This window comes from Aethalodelphis obliquidens, unplaced genomic scaffold (assembly GCF_003676395.1).
Source record: "Aethalodelphis obliquidens isolate GAN/ISIS:26980383/991018 unplaced genomic scaffold, ASM367639v1 scaffold43, whole genome shotgun sequence".
NCBI lineage: Eukaryota > Metazoa > Chordata > Mammalia > Artiodactyla > Delphinidae > Aethalodelphis > Aethalodelphis obliquidens.
Window position 1 is genome coordinate 11,985,311 of NW_020837987.1, and position 23,996 is coordinate 12,009,306.

General features: G+C 52.4%; 2 protein-coding genes across 7 annotated transcripts; one reads left to right on the forward strand and one right to left on the reverse strand.

Annotated features, from left to right (window-relative positions):
• Positions 1–207: 207 nt before the first annotated feature.
• Positions 208–18,222, forward strand: CCDC61 (coiled-coil domain containing 61). Of its 6 annotated transcripts, none has more exons than XM_027079920.1 (14): positions 208–275; positions 7,443–7,601; positions 7,851–7,933; positions 11,520–11,677; positions 12,260–12,421; positions 14,701–14,911; positions 15,001–15,083; positions 15,768–15,937; positions 16,056–16,131; positions 16,464–16,606; positions 16,696–16,774; positions 16,951–17,005; positions 17,719–17,797; positions 17,912–18,222. In XM_027079920.1, the coding sequence occupies exons 2-14, from the start codon at positions 7,454–7,456 to the stop codon at positions 18,007–18,009; spliced, it is 1,545 nt and encodes a 514-aa protein (XP_026935721.1). In that variant the 5' UTR covers positions 208–275; positions 7,443–7,453; the 3' UTR covers positions 18,010–18,222. The 6 variants fall into 6 exon arrangements, with proteins under 6 accessions (XP_026935721.1, XP_026935723.1, XP_026935724.1 ...); XM_027079918.1 differs by lacking the exon at positions 208–275 and adding an exon at positions 409–4,016; XM_027079919.1 differs by lacking the exon at positions 208–275 and adding an exon at positions 409–4,016 and having other exon boundaries at positions 17,722–17,797.
• A 559-nt stretch (positions 18,223–18,781) lies between these two features.
• PGLYRP1 (peptidoglycan recognition protein 1) lies at positions 18,782–22,811 on the reverse strand. The gene is given in 4 exon segments (XM_027079924.1): positions 18,782–19,032; positions 19,662–19,783; positions 22,332–22,573; positions 22,575–22,811. Coding segments are annotated over 4 exon segments (585 nt in total). The 5' UTR covers positions 22,614–22,811; the 3' UTR covers positions 18,782–18,850.
• Between the last annotated feature and the right edge of the window lie 1,185 nt (positions 22,812–23,996).

The window sequence follows — 23,996 nt, forward strand, 5'->3', positions numbered from 1 at the left end:
TTGTATGACTGGCAGTAGTTTCCGGCCAGTAGTGATTGGAGAGAAGACTGACGACCCGACCCATTTCGGAGCCTCTCTTCTGAGTTGGCCAATTGCAAGCATTGGAGGGCGGGTTCTTCTCTGGGGCGGGCTATAGTGACGGGCGTCTGTTTTGACTAATGGGAACTTGGCTGCGATTAAGCCATTACCAATCAGAAGCGAGAAGGCCGGATCCTGGGGCGGGGCTGGAGCTTCGGCAGTTGAACCGCTCGCGAGGAGTGTTGTCCGTGGAGAAGGTGAGAGGCGGCGAGAGTAGTTGGTGCGCGGGCTGGGGTAGCGATCCTGGGGGGAGGGGGGTGCTCTGGGGGGAGAGTGGGCTGGGCAGGCAGCAGAACTGGCAGTATGAGAATCGGGAGGGGTTGCCCTTTAACAGGGGTAGAGTTGTGAGGCAGAGGGCAGTATGTGAGGCGGGGGGCGTTTTCTGTTTCGCAGGAGGCTCTTTAAAGGGGGAAGTGTGTAAAGTAGGAGACAGAAGATGGTAAAATATAGAAATGTCCTTGTAAGATAGCCTTGCGATTTAATGGGAGGTTTTAAGGCAGAGGGTTATTATAGAGCATTGTGGAGTGGTGGAAGTCCCTGCCATCAGTTAAACCTTTGATTTGGGTGGAGGGCAGGTGCAGAACAATATTGAGAACTCCAAGGATGAGGGTGTGCTTTGATGAGGTGTGAAAGCTTATGATACACGTAGCGTTTACTGAAGGCTTACTATGTGCCAGGCACCTACCAAGTGTATTATGTGAATTAACTCTTAAACTTCTTAACCCTACCGGTGGCTAAGAGTGTGGGCTCTGGCGTTGTGTTGCCTGAGCGAGAATGCTGGCTTTGCCACTGGCTTTGCCACTGGGTGAGTTGTTTAACCCTCTGTGCCTCAGCTTCATCATCAGTAGAATCACTTCCTCTCTTCTCAGTCTGTACCATTCACCTTGTGGCCTCACCCAGTCTCCTGGCTTCATATGCTCTTTATGTAATGATATTTCCAAGAGTCTATCTCCAGTCGGGATATCTACTCTGAACTCAAGACTCATATGTCCAATGGCTGGCCCTTCTCTACTTGGAAGTCCAGCTGACATACAGACTTTAAAAACTTGTCCCAAACTAAACTTGGCGTTTTCCCCCTTCAACCTCCAAACCCAGTTGATGGCAGTCCCGTCCTTCCAGGTACTCAGGACAGAAATCTTGGAGTTGTCGTTAACTCCTCCCTGTTCTTTCACCCACATACTGTCAATCAGCAAATCTCACAGGCCTGCCTTCAAAACACATCCAGAATCCAGCCGTGTCTCACCACCTCCCTTGCTACTGCTCTGGCCTAAGCCATCACCTGTCCTTACCTGATGTTTTGCAGTGGGCTCCTCACTGGGTCCCATGCCTCTGCCCTTGACCCTGCGGTCAAGTTAATACAGAAGTGAGATCATGTTGCTCCCCTGTTCAGACCCTCCCATGGCTCCCATCTCACGCAGTAAAAGCCTTTGTCAAGCCTACAAGGCCCCACCTGATCCAGCTCCCCGCCCCCCCGCCGCTCTCAAATCCCACCAATCCCACTTACTCTGCTTCAGCCACCCTGGCCCCCTTGCTGTCCCTCAATCATAGCAAATACATCCCCACTTGGGGAATGTACTTGCTGTCCCCTCTGTCTGCATTGAGTTCCCCCAGATGCCTTTGTGGCATCTCCTTCAAGTCTCTGTTCAAATGTCAACTCCACAGACAGGCCCTCGCTGACCACCCAAACTAAAATAGCTCCTGCCATCCTCTGGCCCTTCACCACCTGGCTTTACTTTTCTTCATAAGGTTTACCATTACCTGACATATGTTAGTGTTTGTTTATATCCACTGGGCTTCTTAGACGCCCCTCACTAGAGTGTTGGCTTCAAGTGGATCTAGAACTCAGCACCTAGAAACGCACATAGTGCTTAAAAGGTGTTAGTTGTACTGTTCCACCATTACCACCGTTTCGTGGGGGGTCTCCCTGTGATATAGGGCAGGGTTGTTGAGCTGGGAGGGTGTTGGGGTCTAGATGGGATCATAAACTGGGCAGATTGTGGTGGCCACAGGCAGAAGATCTCAGCTCTAGTTCGTGCTGGGGGAGCTTATAGGAAATGCAGATTCCTGGGCCCACCTCCAGGAATTCTGCTTCTGTAGGTTTGGGACCAGGCCCAGGATGATGCATTGTCATCAGGCTCCTGTGTTGATGCTGAAGGTCTGCGGCCCTCACTTTGAAAAACAGGTCAGTTCAGAGCTTGGGCTGGAACTCTCATCATTCAACTCCTCTTCTGTGGCTGGCCCAGTGCTAGGCCATGTTGGGGACTCTGCAGTGATCGAGGCAGCCCTTTACCCAGCCTGGGAGTCAGGGAGGGCTTCCTGCAGGAGGAGACATTGGAGCTGAGACTTGGAGGATGACAAGGAGTGAGCTGAGAAGACCTTGCTTGTATCTCCAGTGCCTTGAACCCTGCCTCCTGGCATCGATCATTAATTCACAAGCAGCCCCCGATCTGTGCCAGGCCCCGGGTGCTGAAGATACAAGAACGATCAAAATGGCTGTGCCCTCATGAGCTTCTGGTCTGGCAACTAGTCATCAGCTAGTTGCACAGATGGTAACGGTTGACCAAGTGCCAGGCTCTGTTTGAAGCACCTTGTATGTATTGACTAATTCAATCCCCACAATAATCCTATGTGAGGTGGGAACTCTTATTATCCCCGCTTTACTGATGGGGAAAGGCCCAGAGAGGGTAAATGCCTTGCCGGGGGTCACATCGTGGGTTAGCATCTGAACCCAGGAGTCCCCAGCCTGCAGCGTGTACCATGCTTAAGGTGTGAGCCCACATTTGGATTTGTGCTGGAAGGAAGAGAGTTATGGCAGGAAAAGGAAGGTAGTCAGGGAAAGGCAGCTGAGTAAGGAGTAGGGGGATGAATGTGCCAGTCCCTCGCGGTAGGATTCGAGGCAAGATGCTTCATCCTCTGTAAAATGGGGGATGGTTACAATACCTACCAGAGAGCAGAGTTAAGGGTGAGTCACTGGTTGGTAGGTGTGCCTAGTCCTTATCTAAGGCAAAAAGCATTTGAGGGACACTGGGGGAGGGTGTCTGATATCCAGGGGGTGGTGATGGGCTGCGGTGGGCACTATGGGGGTCTGGATTGTGGGGTGTCCTAAAAGGCTTTGGGGTCCATATATTCCAGGGGGATAATGTGGAAGGTTTTGATCTGGAGTGCAGGGCTAAGGGGAAGGGGGTTCCATCCAGCCCCAATTCACCCACATGGTGGGGGGCGGGGCAGTGAGCTGGGGGCTCGGAAGAGTCACTGAGGCCAGGCCACGTGTATGAAGGTGAAATGGGGGGTACGCTGTATTGGAGACTCCAGCTAGGTCATGGCTGGCGGGAATATTTGGTGTGGGGCGTGGTGGTGGCAGATGGTGGGAAAACAACCATCGGGTAGGGGCTGCCAGGGGCGGTGATTTACCCATGTCTGGTGTAGGACATGGTGATGTGGACTTGTTTTGGGGGAGCCCAGCGTGGAGGACTGTCAACTCCGGTCCTGGGGTGAGGGCTGTGAAATCTGAAATATCCGGGGAACATAATTCGGGAGGAGGAGCCAGGGGCGGTGGTGTCACACTGGAAATGGAGAGGGGGTCACCTTAGTGAAAGATGAGAGGGCTGGGGGTTGGAAAACTGAGTGTGTGTACACGCGCGTGTGCACTGAAGCCATGATGTCATAAGGCCGGAGAAATGGTGTCAGGTGTGAGGACCAGAGTGGGGCGCTGGGGAGTCCAGCCGGAGTGCACTAGGTGGAAGTGCTGACGTCGCGGGTTGGTAGGGGCGGGGCCTCAAAGGCACAGCACCCCGGCTGGGTTGCAGAGGTCACTAAGCTGAGGCGAAGAGGAGCTGGGAGAGACGTGAGACTGGAACAAAACCAGCGACCAGGATGGGCCACTGGTCGGCGGTCACGGGCCACTGGTTGGAGTCACAGAGCAAGGATGGAGGATGCAGGTAGAAGGACAGGGTCGGCAGTGGGGGCAGGGTGGGGCATGAAGGAGGGAGGGAGTGACTCCGTGCCTGGAAAATTCCAGAACTTGGGGGAGAGGGGGACTTCAAGGAGGGCTCTCCAAAGGGAAGAGAAGTGGAAAATGGGGGGTGGTGCGGGGAGTTTACATAGAATTTGAGAGGGAACAGAATCCAGATGAAATATCAGGGTTACAGAATACAGGCTGAAGATGGGGTGTGTGTGGAGTAGAACCTTGGGCAAATATGCAGACAGGATCCAGGCGGAATAGTGTGTGTGTTGTGGGGGACAGGACAAAATTCAAGTAGAATATGGGGGGAACCCCAGTAGAACATGGGGGACTGGGAGAAGGGGGGTGACCAGAATCTCGAGGCCATCTAGGGAGTGAGTGATGGGGAGCTGGGGTCAGGAGGGGAGAGTCGAGCTGGCTGGGGAGTGTGGGATTTATTCTGTCTAGAAGAGAGGATGGAGGGAGAGAGCGGGCGCAGTTTGTACAGGTGAGGAGGCAGGTAGGTGTAAGGGGAGAGTTGAATTCGGGCAGAATATTCAGGGGCTTACTATCTGGAGACTGAGGTGTTGGCTGTGTCATCAGGGCAGTGGGATGCAGAAAGGCCCTGTTATCTATCTAATGAAGGCCTATGAATGGGGGGCTTATGTAGGGGAGTGGGGAAGGAGGAGGGCAGGGCCGGGTCCCCTTCTTCCTCTGCCTCCTCGGGAGAGTTGGGTACCAAGAGTGGGGTGGTGAATGGGGCGGTTAGGCTGCGTGGCTCGTCAAGTGTTCCGCTGCTGCCTTTGGCGCCGTGGTAACCGGGACAGCGCAACCGCTGATTGGCTTGCGGGGTCTGAGGGGCGGAGTGGGTGGGCGGCGTTTAGGACACCCGGTAGGGCGGGGCCAGCGCTGCCTGGCACCCGCACTAGGGGCCAGGGGATGAGGGATATGTTGAAATGTGTAGCTGTTTGTTTGCCCGTAGATCAGGAATTATTAACCTCCCCCCGGCTTCTGAAACCCCAGAGAATGAAAGTACAGTTATGAGAGTGTGAGTGGGAAAAGGTTCTCCAGATTTCATCAGTCCGTCCAAAGCACCAGAGACCCCCTCCCCCAGATAAAGTTAAGAGCTTGGGTCTAGAGGCAGAGACGTGCCTCTCAGGATGGCTGGGGCTCTGGCGATTGTCCTTGGGCATTTGAGAAAGGGGATCTGTGGATGAGCCTGGGGATGTGGTATTCTGGGAGACTCTGAAATTACTTGCAGAGGTTATGGATCTATTCATTTATCTGGGGAGGGTTCAGAGATCTCATTAGATTCTCAAAAGCTCAAGGACTCTGAAAAGATTAAAAATCACTGACCTAGAGGGACTTCCCTGGCAGTCCAGGGGTCAAGACTCGGTGCTTCTGCTGCAGGGGGTGCGGGTTCGATCCCTGGTCGGGGAACTAGGATCCTGCATGCCGTGCAGTGGCACGGTCAAAAAAAAAAATCACTGACCTAGAGATTCAGGGCTCAAACTATTAAATTTTCCAATATCAGACTTTAGGAAGGACTAAATTGGGGAAAGTGTGAGGACTAAAGGAGACAGTGGGGAGAGAAGGAGGTCAGGCATTGGAGGAGTCCCCATGAACTGGGTTGGGGGCATCCCTGGGTGCCTCTGTCTTTGCAGCACCCGTGGGACTCTGCACAGGGCTCTTTTTCTCACAGAGCCACAGTTTCCCCATCTGTACACTGGGAAGGGAATGGGCTGGCCTTGTCTCTCTAGTCCCTTTCAAACTCAGAAACAACAACAAAGTAATAATAACAAAAATAGTGATGACTGGGAGTGGGGATGAAATAGGTGAAGGGGATTAAGAGGTACAAACCTCCAGCTATAAAATAAGCCACATAATATGATCAGTAATATTGGAATAACTTTGTATGGGGATAGATGGTTACTAGGTCTGTCGTGGTGATCATTTCATAATGTATGCAAATGTCAAGTCACTGTGTAGTACACCTGAAACTAACATAATGTTGTCCATCAACTATATTTCAATAAAAAAAATGATGATGATGCCGATATGTATTGAGTGCTTGCTTGGGTCAGGGATGGCTCAATTTCACCAAGGATTTTTACATAATTAATTCATTTAATCCTTACACCAATCTAAGGAGATAAACGCTGTTATCCTTCTGTGGGCTTACAAAGGCCTGCAGGAACATCATCTGGCCCGTTACCTCTCTGATCTCCTCACTTTCCCTCTCTCCTTCCCTCACGCTGACCTCCTTGGTGTTTTCAGAACAGACTAGGTACATCCTGCCTTGGAATCTTTGCCTGGCTGTTCCCTCTACCTGGATCCTAATCCCCAGATATTCACCTGTCTTCCCCCCCTCCCTCCTTCCAGGCCTCTGCTCAGCAGGGAGGGGGTGGCCCTTCCCTGACCACCTTAGCTAAAAGAGCGACCCCTACTCACTAGTATCCCCTTTCCCCACCAGTTGACATTTTTATGCCTCTAACTGTTGCCACCCTCTTGAGGGTAGGGACAGAATCTGGTTTCTCATCATATCCCCAGCACCCAGGATAGCACAGACTTTAAAGATAAGGAATCTGGCTCCAAGAGAGGTTAAGTTACTTGCCCATCTAAGTGCACGTAGCTGAACTTGGACACGAACCCAAACAGCCTGGGGCTCCCATTCTGAACCACTCCCTAGAATTCATGCTGAGGGTGGAGGCCTACCCTCTCCTCCAACTCCTCATAGAACTAACAGTGAGTAGTAGTCCTGTTGGCTGAGAGAAAGTATTTATGCTTACAGCAGACTAATGAAGAAGTTCAATTATTAATTCAATGTAAATGATTTAAGTTTATCATGGATAATCTATTATCCATGCACTGGCTGTTCTCTCGACTTGGACCACTTTCCTTAGGGATAGCCACTTGGCTTGTTCCCTGACCTTCTTCAGTTCTCTGTCCAAATGTCACCTCCCCAGGGAGGCCTGCCCTTGACCCTCTATTTAAAATCTCTGCCCAGCCTGATCTCAGTACTCTGTCTCCCTTTACGGCTTGACTTTTCTCCACAAATGTTTAAATAAATGAATAAACAATAAATATATAATGAGTATAAGGATTAATAAGTTAATAATCAATAGTATTAATCTTGATCCTCTTATTGGAAATCATATATTCTATTAACCAGCGTGTATTGGGCATAGTAACGTGCAGGACACAGTTCCAAGTGCTTTTACATGTATTGTCCAATTTAATTTTCATGACAGCTCTATGAGGTAGGTGCCATTATTGTACCCATTTTCCAGATGAGGAAATTGAGGCACAGAGAGACAAAGTCTCTTTCCTAAGGTGGTACATGGTGGAACCAGGATTCTGGCCTTCCAGCTCCTGAGTCTGGGCTCTCAGCCCCTCCAGGTCTCTGTCTCATTCCCCTCTCCAGCGACACTGGCCATGGACCAGCCAGCTGGCCTGCAGGTGGACTACGTCTTCCGGGGTGTGGAGCATGCCGTGCGGGTGATGGTGTCTGGGCAGGTGCTAGAGCTGGAGGTGGAGGACCGGATGACGGCCGACCAGTGGCGGGCCGAATTCGATGCCAGCTGTGAGTGTGCCTGCCTGGGTGGGCTCACTTGTCCTTCCCTGGGCTCAGCTTCTCCCAGATGAGGCCAGTCAGGATCCTGTCCACCTGCCTCTTCTACCTGACTAGAAGCTCTCTAAGCTGGGGAGGGGGTGTAGGGCTCATCTCTTGGGCCAGGGGCACTGGTGTTGGGGAAAGGTGGAAAGGTTGGGTGCATTGCCCTTGGGCTGGGCAAGTGGCCAGACCTCAGGAAGGACTTTTCTTCCTACCTAGTCATCGAAGATTTGACTCACAAGACAGGGAACTTCAAACAGTTCAACATCTTCTGTAACATGCTGGAGTCGGCCCTCACCCAGGTAGGGGCCAGGGTTGGGGGCTGGGGGAGCTGTCTGTTCCCTGGGTCTCTGGGAGGGTAGATGCCCACCTGATGTATGCAAGACCCTCTACCTTCTCTTTCATTGAAGGAACAGGGCTATCGTTTTCTTTTCTTCTTTCCCAAATGTAAATACCTTATTCTGATTGTAATTCTAATGATAATGATTATCATGGAGAAAATTCAAGTCACAGAGAAATGTAAAGAAGAGAGTAAAAATCACTCCATTCCCAATACTTACTCCTAGTAATATTTTGTTAATAGATATATATTTTTTGGCCGCACTGCGTGGCATGTGGAATCTTAGTTCCCCAACCAGGGATCAAACCCGCACCCCCTGCATTGGAAGGTGGAGTCTTAACCACTGGACCCCTGGGAAAGTCCCTTTTATTAATATTTTGATGGAAATCACTCCAGCCATTTCTGCATTTCTGTATTCACTTGTGAACGTGTGTGTATTTGCAGATCTATAATTTTATATAGTTGATATATTTCCCAAGGTATTCTGTAGCCTTTTAAAAGATTTAACAATAATTCATAAAAATTTAGTCATGTCAGTGGATATAGATAATCATTCATTTCATTTACTGAGCATCTGTTGTGTGCCAGGCACTGGAATACAGCACTAAACAAAAGAGACAAAATTCCTGCCCTCATGAACCTGACAGCCTAGTGGGAGAGACAGACAATTGAAAAAAATATATAATGTCAAATAGTTAAAAATATTAATAGGAAAAAAAGAAGCAGGTTGGAGCTTAGTGTGACATAGATGCTATTTAGACATCATTTAAAAACTGTGAACTACATTATTTCTCTGGTTACAGGTAAAATGTGCACTCATAAAATTGTGATGATATTAAAGTAATGTGTGACTTAGAAAGTAAGAGTCTAAATTCTGTTTCTATCCCCCACCTCAGACTGTTAACATTTTGGTATCTATAGGCAGTATAGCATAATGGCCAGGATCATGGACTCTGAAATCAGTAATCACTAGCACTTACTACTTGGGAGCTGTGGGCCAGTTACTCCATGTCTTAGTTTCCTTACCTGTAATGTGGGGATGATAGTAGTCCCCATTTCATAATGTTATGAAGATTAAGTGAATTACATGTAAAAAGCTTAGAATAGTGCCTGGCTCATAATAAGTGCTACACAGGTATTGTCTATTTTTATTATTATTACAACTTTTGAGTTTGTCATCCTTGTTAGCGGTTGCTTAGTATTCCAGTATACCCATGCATCATGATTTATTTAACCCAGTGGTTCTCAAGCTTTTTGGTCCCAGCGTGGATGGACCTAGAGAGTGTCATACAGAGTGAAGTAAGTCAGAAAGAGAAAAGCAAATATCGTATGATAAGGCATATATGTGGAATGTAGAAAAAATGGTATAGATGTTCTTATTTGCAAAGCAGAAATAGAGACACAGACATAGAGAACAAATGTATGGATGCCAAGGGGGAAAGGGGTGGGGTGGGAGGAATTGGGAGACTGGGATTGACACATACACATTATTGATACTATGTATACAATAGACAACTGATGGGGACATACTGTATAGCACAGGGACCGCTACCTAATGCACTATGGTAACCTAAATGGGAGGGAAGTCCGAAAGGGAGGGGATCCCGTTATGTGTATGGCTGATTCATTTTGTTGTGCAGTGGAGACTAACACAACATTGTAAAGCAACCATATTCCAATAAAAATTAATTAAAAAAAAAAAACTTTTTGGTCTCAGGACCCGTTTATACTCTTAAAAATTACTGAGGACACCAAGGAGCTTTTGTTCATGCAGGTTTTATCTATCAATATTTGTTTGCCATATTGTAAATTAAAACTGAGAAAAATATAAAGATATTTACAAATTCATTTAAAAATAACAGTAACAAACCTGTTACTGACCTAAATAACCTTTTTATGAAAAATATTTTCAAAACCAAAATTATTTAGTAAGAAATATAGTGGGTTTTTTTTTTTAACATTTTTTGCAAATCTCTTTAATGTCTGGCTTAATAGAAAACTGCTAGATTCTCATGTGCTTCTGCAGTCTGTTGTGATACGTCCTGATTGACGTACATGCAGAAAAATCTGCCTCGGGAAGATATATAGCTGAAAAAGGGAGTCCTTTAATAGCTTTTTCAGATAATTGTGCATATCCTCTCTTGCCAGCACATTAAAACTGGACATGTGGTAGTTTCTTAAAGGTTTATCGCAGTGTGGAATCTGAGACCATTCCCAGTGAACTTTTCCTGTTCTGTGACATTAAAATCTATTGGTGTGTCTTTACTTTGCAGGGATCTTTTACTCATTTTCTAACATCATGCATTTGTAGCATCATTTGTAACATCATGCATTGGTCATTTGGAAAATATTGGTTCACGGAGTTGTGCAAATCTTCCAAATGTTGACACATTTCATTATACAATATCAGGAAGTCATATTTGTTAATATCCTCACTGATCTGTCCAGGAAAGCCTTTCAACACTGAGAAGCTATCAAGCACACAGTGGCAGATACAAGTTTTCCAAAATTCTAATTTTCACTTTAGAGTTTGAATTTTATTGTTGCAAAACAAATACCGTTAGCTGTATTTTTTTGGAAGTGACAGGCTTGCTTTGTTCATTTTTGAGAAAATGCTTGCCAAACATCGAAGACTGAATAACCGTAGTTTTTGTCAGTACCTTTTCAAGTAAAAATAGTGTTCCATGAAAAAGTGGCTAATTTAGCTCAAAATTCAATCACACAAGTGCTTTTCCTAGAAAATGTCATACCTTGATATGCAGCCGAATGTGTACTTTCCATTTTGTCACACACAGTAGTAAAAATATGTGCACTCAAGGGTCAAGAGTCAAAAAAATTAATAATTTGGGGTTCCCTGGCGGTCCAGTGGTTAAGACTCTGCGCTTCCACTGCAGGGGGTGCGGGTTCGATCCCTGGTCGGGGAACTAAGATCCTGCAAGCTGCGCAGTGCGGACCCCCCAAAATTAATAATTTTTACAGGTTTATCAAGGACATTCCTAGGTTTCATTTTCTGTGTTTTTATCTAGTTATTTATTTATTTGTGTGTTTCTCCCTCCTTCCCATCCCCCTGCGGAGACTGCGTGGCAGTGGAATATACAATGGTTACTAGTGCATTTGATGCCCCTGGCTTGCTTTCTGCTAATGGGCACCAGCAGTTTTACCCACCATGACTTTTGCACCATCAGTGCAAATGTCAACACAGCAAAAAAGGCAGATGACATCTTAGTATTATTATGCAAGGTGTTTTGACCCCATGGACTCCCCTGAAAGGGTCTTGGGGACCCCCAGGGGTCTGTGGACAGTACTTGGAAGCCCCAGCACTAAGCTGTCTCCTATGGCTGAGCATTTAGGTTCTTTTCAGTTTCTCCCTCTGATGATGTCCTGTGGCAGCCCCTCATGGGGCAGGGTCATCTTGATCGCCAGCCTCAGTGGTGGAAAAGCCCAGCTAGCCCAGAGAATGAATGGGGCGTGGCCCAGGTGTGTGGGTTGTGTGCTCTGGGTATGGCCACGTTGGGTCTTTTGGCAGCTCCTCCCATTCTCTCCAACAGAGCAGTGAGTCGGTTACCCTTGACCTGCTGACCTACACAGATCTGGAGTCCCTGCGGAACCGAAAGATGGGGGGCCGCCCAGGCCCCTTGGCCTCAAGATCGGCCCAGCTCAACTCCAAGCGCTACCTGATCCTCATCTACTCTGTGGAGTTTGACAGGTGGGTACAAGTATACCCACCAGGCTGGTAGCTGGTGGTCAGGTGGGAGAGGACATGGATAGAACTTAAGAACCCCTGGTACCCAGGGCTAGGTGGGGATGTTGCTTAAGTCTAGCCTTTGGAATCTTCAGTGTTGAGGGTTATATCATTTAGTATTGTGTTTGGCTACAAGTATCAGGATAACCATTATCAGTGCCTTAAACAATAGTTTATCACATAACGAGATGTCTAGGTAGATGGCTGCTACTCAACAGTTTTGTTAGGGACTCAGGCTCCTTCTGTTTTTGTTTTTGTTCTTCTTTTCCTCATCCTTAACGTGTTGGCTTTTTGACTGCATCCTTATCTCTTCACGGTCACAAAATGGCTGCTGTTTCTCCAGGCGTTGCATCTACATCAAAGCAGGAGGAAATGGAACAGGGCTGTGCTTGTTAATTGTATCAGCTGTTTTTATCAGGAAACTAAAAGTGCTCCCAGAAGACTCCCAACCAATTTCCTGTAGTATTTGGCTAGAAATGGTCACATGTCCTTTCCTGGGTGGATTCTTGGCCTCTGAGATGCCACGGTTCTAATCCTCCTTCTCAGGATTCACTACCCGCTGCCCCTCCCGTACCAGGGCAAACCAGACCCTGTGGTCCTGCGGGGCATCATTCGCTCACTAAAGGAGGAGCTGAGCCGCCTTCGAGGGCTGGATGGCCAGGACACTCGGGACAGCCGGGAAACTGAGATCTGGCATCTGCGGGAGCAGTAAGTCTGGAGGTGGAGGTGGGCGGTTGGGGCTGGGGGGGGACACATCCCATCATGCACTGCGGGACCCAATGCTTAGCACTGTTGGAAGGACAGCCATCCCTCATTCCCCAAATACTTATTCTGAGCCCCTCCTCTGTGCCCACCATGTGTTAATGGTGCTGGGGACACAGCAATGACCGAGATAATTCTGGCCCTGTTCTCTCCTGGGGCTCCCAGTCCAGTGCGGGAGACAGATCTGTATGCAGACTGTGAAGATTCACCATGGATGGGGCTGAGGGAGTCCAGAGAGAGACCTGGCCCTGCCTGGGAAGGGAGGGGTGTTCCAGGCAAAGGGAACAGCATGTGCAAAGACAGGGTGCGAGGCAGGGCTCTATTCAGTTGAATCCACCTTCCCCAAGCGCCTCTCTTGTGCTGGCCCCTTCCCTGCCCATGGTGTAGTGCCAGTGCAGGGGGCAGAGAGACATTGATCACATACCCACCCGAGTATATTGCAAATGGAGATGGGGTTAGGCAGGAAAGGGAGCCTGTGTTATGGGAGGCTGTGACAGGAACCTGATGGGCATGTTTACCGAGTGCCTGCTGTGTGCTGAGGGCTGTGGAGGGGCTGACTGGGACTTGGTCTCCATCTGGTGGGGGCCCCACTCATTGGGGAGGGCTAATACTATTTTTAGTAGTAGTAATAATAATAATACCAGTAGCTATTGTTTATCGAGCATTTAATTGTGTGCCAGGGACTCTGTTCAGTGCTGTATGATTTAACTGATTTAATCCTCCCAAAGTAGGCACTACTATCGTCCCCATTTTATAGAGGAGGAAACTGAGGCCCAGAGAGGTTAGAGAATTTGCCCCAGGTTACACAGTGAAGTAATATGGCCTGGCTAGACCTTGAATCCAGGCAGTCAGCCCAAGCCACCTTTGGTTCCTCAGCCACTGTGCACTGCTGGCAGCTGCTAGCCCAGGACTGAGCGCTCAGGGCTGCCTGGGAGGACCAGACCTCTCCCCTCCCAGAAGTGCAAGCTCATGGGGCTTGGAGAACCTTGCGAGTCTTCCAGGTGCGTGTGCATGTGTTTCCCAGGATGGCCACAAGATGGCGTCATCTGCCCTGAGATCCACAACTGGACAGTTGGTTCTTACCTTTCTCTTCCCAGCTTGGAGTTAGGGAGTTTGGGAAGACTCCAAGATTCATTCATTCAGTCATCCAACATTTACTGAGTTCCTACGGTGTGCCAGGCACACTGCCTGGCCCTATCGATGTTTACTGAGCCATCACTCAGTGCCAGACATGTCTAAGCGCTCTTTATAGATTCCTGCAGCCTTATCAGTAGGTGTTATTATTATCATCCCACTTCACAGAGATGTGAAGTGAAACTGCCCCAGGTCACACAGCTTGTAAGAACTGGAATAGAGTTGGATGCCATCAGCCAGGCCACAGAGCCCGAGTTCCTACACAGTGACCAGACAGCTGGAGTGAGGATGCAGACAGAAAACATAATCACACTGATCAACGTCAGCTCCACCATGATTGGTGCCGGGAAGGAAACGTACAGAGAGAGCCAGGAGAGGAGAGAATAGAGGGACATGACAGCCTGGCTGGGAGGGCAGGCAGGCTTCCCCGCGGGGCGGGGGATGTGATGTTTGGAGGATGAGTGGAGTGGTTCCTGCCAGGAGGAGGAGAGAGGGTTCAGGAGGAGGGAATTGCGTTTGCAAAGAGCACCATGGGAGAGGGAGGGGGGAGGAGAGGAGGGGAGGGGGGAAGTCAGCTGGAAGGGACCGAATGGGGAAGCTCCTTGGAGAGTGCGGGGGAGCCACGGATTTAAAAAAATGTTTTATTGGGAAAAATTCCAAGCACGCACAGTAGACAGTAGTATAATGCACGTGTACTTGTGCCCCAGCTTCAACGGACTTCAGGGAAGTCCCTGGATTTTGTTGATTTTATCTCCATGGTTCACGTGGTCGCCTGTTCTGTTTATTTCCCGCGAAGTGGTTGTTAAACCTATAGGCTAATCAGATTCAGGTTTCTGGGACAGTGCCTTCCTCTGTGGGACTGTGTATTTGCTACTGTCAGGTGGTGTTGGGACTGATGGGTTTGGATGTTGAGAGCTGGATCCCTGTCTTAGAAAGTTCCTATCAGCTCAGCATCTCTTGATGGTTTTCATTTGCATTTCTCTAATTACCGATCAAGAAATGGTGCGTGCCCAACCCAGTGGAGGAATGAGGATTATGGGACCATGCCTCTCACCCCGCCCCAGCATTCGCTTTCTACCTCCTCCTCCCAGGGTGTCGCGCTTGTCGGCTGAGAAGCGCGAGCTGGAGGCCCAGCTGGGCAGATCGCGCGAGGAGGCGCTGGCCGGGCGGGCGGCGCGCCAGGAGGTCGAGGCGCTGCGCGGGCTCGTGCGCGGCCTGGAGCTGGAGCTGCGGCAGGAGCGCGGCCTCGGGCACCGCGGGTCCGGCCGCCGAAGCCAGGATTGCCGCCGCCTGGCCAAGGAGGTGAGGTGGCGGGGCGGCCGGCTGGGCGCCGGCGGGTCCCGGACTTTGGCTTCAGTCTGGACCTCTACGCTCCTCTTCCCTCCCGGCAGCTAGAGGAGGTGAAGGCGTCGGAGCGGAGCCTGCGTGCCCGGCTGAAGACGCTGAACACCGAGCTGGCCATGTACAAGAGGGGGTGAGGGGCGCGGCCCGGGGTGGGTGGGGCCTTGGAGCTGTGGACCCCGCCTGCAGGTGGGCTCCGGGCGTGGTTGGGCGGGGCCTGAGTGACGGGGCGGGGCCCAGGTAAGGTGGAGAGGGCGGGTAGAGCCTGAGAGTGGGCCTAACGGAGGGATGAGTGGGGCCTAAAGGACTGCATGGGGCATAGGGAAGGACACACACAGTAGTTGAAAACGATGGGCGGAGTCTGTAGAGAGATGGGCAGGCCTGAGGCGGCATTCAGGAGGCTGAACCTGGAGATAGGGACCGAAAAGGGGCAGGGTCTGAGGTCTAGTTGAGCGAAAGGGCGTGGCTAAGCATGTGGGTATCCGAGTGATGTTTGCTGGCATGTATTGGGGTGGGTGTTGAAAAATTGGGAAGGGTTTCCAGGGAGCTGTGGGAGACCTCTGGGAGAAGGGCCTGGTGAAAGGATGTGTTAGGTTGTAGGGAAGTGACAGATGGGTTTGGGGGGGCGTGGTTTGGGGGGCTCCGATAGGGGTGGACCCTGGGAGAAGGTATCTGTGAGGATTGTGTAAGTACGTGAATGTTTAGGAGTTGATGGGGGATGGGCCTGAAGTTTCGGAGATGGTGCAGTCCGGCAAGAGGCTTGGGATAGGAGTTGTCTTCGCTGGTGGGAAACTGACAGTGGGCTTTGTGCTCCCAGGAGACGGACTACACCGGTGGTGCCGCCCTCGGCCCGGGAAGATCGGGCTTCGACGTCTCGGGAGCGCTCCACGTCGCGTGGCCGTGGCGCTGCCCGCTCCTCATCCCGGGAGAGCGACCGCGGGGGCCGGGGTCAAGGCCGCCCTGGCCGCCCCTCGCCCTCGCCCACAGGTCTGTGACGACCCTGCTCTGCCCGTGGGAGGAGGTGGATGGAACTAGAACTGTGGAGGCGTGATCCTATGACTCCAGCCTCCTCTTCTCTCCACACCCCACCCCCACCCGGTCCTAGGTGGTCGCGTGCCCCGTTTCGACCCAACAGCCTTTGTGAAAGCCAAGGAGAAGAAGCAGAGAGCGATCAAGATGAAGTTAGCGCCCACTTTCTCCTCACCTGCGCATATCCCTGCCCCTTTACCTGACCCTCTGACCATCCATCCCCAACTCCCAACTCCATCACCTGTCACCTGCTCCATCTCTCCCCTTCCCCCTACCTGCTCTTGCTTCCCGCCTGACCTCCATCCCCTCTCCTGATCGCCAGCCTCCCCCATCCCCACGCCCTGCTTCTTTGTCTCTCCCACCCCTACCTGGTCTGTGTCTCCGCATGATTTTTCCCTATTTAGGTGTGACCCACGGGGCGCAGCGACGCCCTTTCCCGAATTAGTTGGGCGCACAGGTGGGCGTCTCCTTTCTTGTTCTCCAGGCAGCAGCAGCAGCGAAACCGATTGGGCAGCGGAGGAAGCGGGGACCGTCCATCCACCTCCTGGTCTCGCCAAACTCGGCCCCCCGCAGCCGTGACCGGTCGAGGAGACGCGGCTAACCGCTCCCGAAACCGCAGCTCCTCGGGTAACTGGGCCGGAGCGCGCGGGACTGGCAGACGAGCTGGGCGGGGCTGTGGCCAGTGCTAGAGGCTCACACTCTCCTTCTCCCTCTAGTGGACAGTTTCCGCAGCCGCTACTCGTCCGCCAGCTCCTGCAGCGAGTTCGAGGATTTCTCTGAATCCCTCCCTAGAGGGTAAAACTTGGGCTGGGGGAAGGGACCGCCCCCAAACAGGTGTCTGGGGAGACTCGAAACAGTCTTTTGCGGGGAACTTGGGTGATGGAGGCTGGAGCCTTGAAACCAAGGAAGAGGGCCAGGTGGGAGGTGCCACAGACCCCTCCCATTGGTCCTTGGTTACTCCATCCTCTCAGCGTTCGTCGCCGGGGGAAGCCGCCCAGCCCCACCACTTGGAGGGGGTCCAATACGGTGAGTGTCTTTCCTCAGGCTTTGGAGGAGGCAGGGGCCTCGCTGGCCCTTTCTCCCATGATTCCATTCTAGGGGATCAGGTTGTAAAAGCGGCTCCGCAGTGCCTCTGGAGGCAGTGTTTTTTTGTTTGTTTGTTTTGTTTTTTTGCGGTACGTGGGCCTCTCACTGTTGTGGCCTCTCCCATTGCGGAGCACAGGCTCCGGACGCGCAAGCCCAGCGGCCATGGCTCACGGGCCCAGCCGCTCCGCGGCATGTGGGATCTTCCCGGACCGGGGCCCGAACCCGTGTCCCCTCCATCGGCAGGCGGACTCTTCTCAACCACTGCGCCACCAGGGAAGCCCTGGAGGCAGTGTTTTGAGACCTTTGGGTTGGAGAGGAGGATGGGGCTGAGGTGGGGGCAGGAGACTCTGGTTAGGAGCACCGGCTCTGGCCTCAAATTGCCAGGTCTTGAAACCTGCTTCCCCTCCCTAGAACCTGTGTGACTCAGGGTAGCTACTTAGCTTCTGTAGCTCAGCTTCTTTATCAGTTAAGTGGGGATGGTAATGGCATTCACGTCTGAGGGTTCTGGTGAAGCTACAGGGAGCTTATTTTGCATATAAGTACTCAGTAGGTGTCAACCATTAATTTTTATGAGGTCCTTTGGTTCAGAATTGCCGGTGGGATTTGGGGGGCAGGCATAGAGGGTGCCTGACCCCCTTTCCTGCCACCCCCAGCAGCAGAAGCCTAGCCCCCTGGAACGCGGCCGCCATCAGAGACGCCTGGCGGACTCGGGGGGCTGGGTCCCCATCAAAGGTGAGCCTGGGACTCCACATCTCCCCCTCACCTGCCCCAGAGCCCACTGGGATGCTACTGAGGGCAGGATATTGGGCCCCTCACGGACCCCCACAGCCACGCCTGCTCTCACAGAGTACAGCTCGGACCACCAGGCAGCTGACATGGCCGAAATCGACGCCCGCCTGAAGGCCTTGCAGGAATACATGAACAGACTGGACGTGCACTCGTGACCTCAGAGAGAGACTACTGCCCCTCCAATGGATTCGGATGGATTCGGCGTGAGGGGTGGGGCTGGTGTGTCCTGGCCCCGCCCAGGCCCCGCTCCTCCTGGTGCTGTTGGGGTCTCAGGTGTGTGAGGCCCCAATCCCTACGTCTCCCGCAGGCATTGCATTCTGGGAGGGAGGGTAAGTGTGTTTTGTAAATAAACATATGTGCCCTTGGGATCCCTCAGCTTATGACTGAAGGGTCGGGGTGGAGTGAGGAGGAATGAAGATTGGGTGGGGAGGGGGTGTAACTGGGACCTGTGTGTATTTCTGGCCATGCCTATGACTGGGCGGCAGATTGGAGTACAGGCTCAGAAAAAACTCCCGCACTCTCTAAAGCAATGGGGGGGGGGGAAACCTGAGGGGTGGGAGTGAGCAGCTTGTCCCCAGAGGAGTTCAAGCAGAGATGCTGCCCAGGATGTCTTTGGCGGTGTGGTAGAGAGGGGGTGTCTTGCCGCATGGCTTACTGCCCGGGAGGTGAGGACCCCTGAGCTTCTGGTGGTGACATCTCAGCTGACTTGGTGCTATTCCTGTGCTGTGACCTGGGACCTCTGGGTTCTGAGCTGTGATTTGGCTTCCAAGCTGGGATCTCTGGGGTCTTGGTTCAGGGTCGGGGCCTCTGGGTTCTGAGCAAGGTCAGAGTTCTGGGAGGTTGGGGGGCGATGGCTGGGATCTTATGGGGGAGAGAGAGGGTGGGGAGGGGGATGGCGGGACACAAATACAGTTTGAGGTTCGCCTTTATTGGGGGAGGGGGAGGCAGTGGGGTTTCTGATGGGGTGGGGGTGTGTGTGAGAAGACGGACAGGGCCTTACACGTGGTGGTAGTGTGACCATTGCTGGATGATTTCGTAGAGCTGGTAGCCTGGAGAAAGCGTCTGCTACACATCCCGGTGTCCTTTGACCTCGTAGCTAGGAGTCAAGAATCCCTGAGCCACGCCGCAAGGCAGCAGACTCTGGGCTGCCCTGATGGCGCGGGGCAGGGGCACCCGATCTGTGGGAGGTAGAGGCAGGAGTTAGGCTGGGGCTTCCTCGAAGGGCAGAGGGGGTGTGGGTAGTGCTTCTGATTTTGTACTCTGAGCTGGCCCGCTAGGGCCCGGAACCCAGCCTGCCGCCACCAAGCAGTGACTTAACCTCTCTGTGCCTCAGTTTCCTCATCTGTGAAAGGGGAGAATGACAGAACCTCTCTGTGCCTCAGTTTCCTCATCTGTGAAAGGGGAGAATGACACCTGCCCACAGGGCTGTGGGATAATCAAAAGAGTTATTTTATGTACAGAGTAAGCCCTCAGCAAGTGTCAGCTGTCAAGATTACTGCTTATTTGCCCTCATCTGCCCGCAGACCTCCCCAGCCGAGCCGCAGCAATAGCTGGCATTTATCAAGCACTTCTTAGGTGCCATGGACTCGTCTAAGAACTTTTATAGAGACAGACTAATCTTCACTGAAACCATATGGTTGCAAATAGTCTTTATCCAAAAGAGGAAACAAGGCTCAGAGAAGCAGAGTCATTTGTCCGAGGTCATAGAGCTTCCAGGTGGCAGAGCCTCCCAGCAACTACTCACCACGCGGTGCCAACCCCCGGGCTCCATGTCAGCCCCCTAGCTGATGGCTGGACAGTCACTTACCCACGTAGTTACCCATGAAGGAGATGCCGAGGGATATGGGGTTCTAGGTGGGACCTGAGTGGGCGCCCAAGGTGTTCCAGCCCCGGCCCTCATACTGGAGCCTGTCTTCTCCCATCAGGAAGCTGTGGGGGTGGGAGGGTGGTCTGGATGAGTGACAGAGGGCTTCCCCGGGTTGGGGGGGGACTGCCTCCCTGTCCTCTGCTTGCCCCGCCCCTGTCCCTGTCACTCACACACAATTTCCCCAACACCCTCCTCCTATCCTCTCATCTTCCACAGTAAGAACAATGACCGTGGCCGTTGCCATTTGTCAAGCACAGCTCTACATGCGCCTTTTTGCATCCTCAACCCCGTGAGGAGTCAGGATTTTCACCCAGGTCTCCGTGACTCCCACCCACATGGTCTGGCTCTCTCCTGCCTCCCCGGAGGATTGGTTGAGCTCTTGCTTTGCTGAATTCTCACATGCAGTCCTCGGAGGCAGGCACTGTTGTCATCCCCACTTTAAGCTGAGGAAGCAGACTTAGATTATTTACCCAAGGTCACGTCCTGGACGCTAATGCTTCTCAGAACTCTCCACTGAGAAGCTCTTCTGCCCTCTCCCCAGCCTGCTTCCTGCTTCCTCTTCCCTGCTGGGGTACACTTGAGTGACAGGATCAGGGACTCGAGGGTTGGCGCTGCAACCAGACACAAACCCTGGAGCCCCAGCATCTGCCTCTTTGAGGTTTCCAATCCTGGAAGCAGATCTGTCAGGTTCAGTCATTCAACACGTCCTGCTTGAGCGAGTTTGATTTGGCACAAATTTGGAATTAACCAGAAGATTGGCGTTTTGGAGATGCGATATCTGTCACCTCGGTCCTCTGGCTCACAAGGTCACCAAGGATGCGCAGAATGTGGGAACTCTAATACTGGGTCCTGAATCTGCCACTTGGGAAGGCAGACTCTCAGAATCTGGATTGAAGAGACTAGAAATACCATAGTGATATCGACCCCCAGGACTGGGCCGGTTATGGTCCTGCCACAGCCCCAGCATCTGGCACAAGCAGTTGGTACTCTCTGTACATTAGCTGAATGGATGCATCTAATTTAAACTTCAAACCCCACCACCTGGTGGGCAGTCAGGAGCCCCATTTTACAGGTGAAGAAACTGAGGCTCCGAACAAGATGCGACAAGGAAGGGGGATTCCAAACATTTGGATCAGACTCTGAATCCTAAAATCTGAGAAACAAACTTCAGTTTGCTTTTCTATAAAGTGATTTAGACCAGAGGCTGTGGAGCCAAGCTCTGCTCTTCGTTCCTTCAGGGAAACGCTTAGAACTGGAGCGCCTGACTTTTGGAAAAATAATTTGAAGTTGGAGTCTTTGAATTGTAAAATCTTGAGCCAGAAGAGCTGGGGATACCCTTGAAGGCTTCCAGGTTTTTCCAAGCGAGGTCCTCAGGCTTTCTGGCTTCACCCCAGCCCTACTGAAGCAGTCTCTAAGCGTGGGGCCTGGGGACCTTCATTTCCAGTAAGGTGATTCTGGTGTTTACCGAGGCTTGAGAACCAGTAGAGTCTCTTGCTATAGAAGCCCATATGCAGGACCCCAGCCTATTACCCTGGAAAGGGAGCTGGTGGGCATGGGCCCCAGAGGCAGATCTAACCAATCCCTGCCCCTGCTTCTGCCCTCACCCCCCTACAGTCTGTTCTCCACACTGCAGCCAGAGGGAGCTTCTTATATCCAAGCAGGCTCACATCCCTCTCATGGCTCCTGTCTTAGAGTAGAACGGAGGTCCTCCCCATGGCCCACAAGACCCTGTGCCATCCGGCCCCTGCCAACTCCTTCCTCATTTCATATCACTCTTCCCGGCTACCTCCAGCCACCCTGACCTTTGTCCCTCAGGAATGACCCACTCACTCAGCCTCCTGGCCTCTACCTCTGCTGTACCCCCAGCTTACCACACTCTTCTCTCGGCTCCCCTATGCCAGAGCCGCGTCAGTCACTCTGTTCCTTTTCTCCATCGCTTCTCTCACCATCTGAATTCATCTTGTTGACTTGCTTGTTTCTCACCTGTTGCTGCCTGCTGGTCTTTAAATCCCTTTGGGCTAGATTCACACTGTTCATGGCTGTGCCCCCGTCCCAGCATATGGCGCACAGCCTGGCACATAGTAATAGGCGCCAACAGTCCATGGATTTGGGGGCTCCCACTGCACACCAGGCGGTGTCCTAAGTGGTATTGGCTGGCTTAGTGATGGGGTGGGCCATGACCCCCCTGACTTTGCAGAGGAGGAAGGTGAAACTGAAGCTGAAAGAGGGTGAATGCCTGCCCCAGGGCTCAGCCATAAGTAAATGGAGCTGGGACGGCAACCCGGCCTGATGCTTAACGAGTCACCGGACTTTACCAAGGGAATCCAGTGCACAGGATATCTTCCTGTGTATTGGCAAAGTCTGTCCGTTCCTCTGGGGGCAGAGCTTGGACTGCAGCTGCTTCCCCTCCTCCTAGCATCTTTGCGCTGCCTGCACATGCCCAGGCCTAAGCGGCGACCCTGGGGACAAACGAAGATGCTGCGCGGTTGAGTAAGGTGCCCGGGGTGTCGGCCAGGCGGCTCTAGAACAGGGTCCCTGCGGTCTCCTGGGCCCGCGCTCCTCCCTCTGCTCCAGTCCCGTCTCCAGCTTTTGCCTCTCCTTCTCACTCACCCGTAGCCCACGCCGCACCAGCCCAGCGTCCGCACGTGGTAGTGCTGCACGTTCTGGATCTGCTTCAGGCAAGAGGATGGGGTGTCCCAGGCGCTGCCCGCTGCGTGCGACACCACCGCGTAGCGCACGGGCCCGTCTTAGCGCTGGTTGCGCTCGGACGCCCGGGCCTTCCACTGTCTGCGGGGCACGATGGGGATGCAGCTTACCGAGGCTTCTTGAGCCGCTCCGAGGCTGAGGACGGCCGGAGAGGGCCCAGGCGAGCAGCGCGCAGCGGCGGGTCATGGCAGGCAGGGCGCGCGGAGATGGCTAGCAGCTCCAGGCTGGCTCTGTGCCTTTATCTGCCTGGGGGGCAGGGAAGGCCTTGCATCACACCCCGCGGGACTTCCCAGTGGGAACCCAGGCTCCGATTCCTTCTCTGGCAGGGCCCCAACAGGATGCGGTGTGGTCCGGTCCGGAGGGGGGATACCGTGGTAAAGCCAAGGGGCCCCTCACCCAGCCGAGAGTTGGGGGTGGGGAGAGGCACACAGGCCCTTGGGCACTTCGCCTCGTGCTTTCTGGAAGACCCAGGGTCTGGATCTCTGCCCTGTTTTGTCTCTCCTCTCAGTGGAGCATTGGACAGCTCACCAGGACTTAACATGGGAGGCAGGCGGCCAGGCCTCTTCTCCCATTCTCCTGCAAGGAACTGAAGAAACAAAGGGACCCATTTTAAAAACACTTCTCCTGGACCTAAGCCCGATGTCATTTAACCCTTGCAGCAAACTGAAGAGGTGACTAATGGGAAGCCCATTTCACAGTTGAGTAAACAGGCCAGAAGAGGGCTACTCACCTTGCTGCCACATGGGAGATAGTAGAGCCTGGTGGTCCAGAGCCCTCATTCAGAGCCAGGCTGCCTGAGTTTGAATTCTGGTGGCATTCCAGTGTGTGAGCTTGGGCAAATGACAACCTTTCTGGGTTTCAGTTTTCCCCACCTGCAAAATGGGGCTGATACTATAACGTATCTAACTCATGGGTCGATCCCTTAGAAGATGTCTGACTCACAGTGCCACGTAAGCATCACCTGGGTGGAGGTGGGGGGTTCCCTGGTGGTGCAGTGGTTGAGAATCCGCCTGCCAATGCAGGGGACATGGGTTCGAGCTCTGGTCCGGGAAGATCCCACGTGCCGTGGAGCAACTAAGCCTGTGTGCCACAACTATTAAGCCTGAGCTCTAGAGCCCATGAACCACAACTGCTGAGCCCGAGTGCCACAACTACTGAAGCCCACGTGCCTAGAGCCTGTGCTCTGCAACAAGAGAAGCGACTGCAATGAGAAGCCCACACACAGCAATGAAGAGTAGCCCCCGCTCTCCACAACTAGAGAAAGCCCGCGTGCAGCAACAAAGACTCAATGCAGCCAAAAATAACATAAGTAAATTAAAAAAAAAAAGCATCACTGGGACTTGACCTCAAATCTACCCTTGGTAGTAAGCTGACAGTTCCATTCCTTTTTAAAAAAATAAATTTATTTATTTTTATTTATTTATTTTTGGCTGCGTTGGGTCTCCCTAACTGTGCGGGGGCTTTCTCAAGTTGCGGTGAGCAGGGGCTACTCTTTGTTGAGGTGCGAGGGCTTCTCATTACAGTGGCTTCTGTTTGTTGCGGAGCACAGGCTCTAGGCACGCAGGCTCA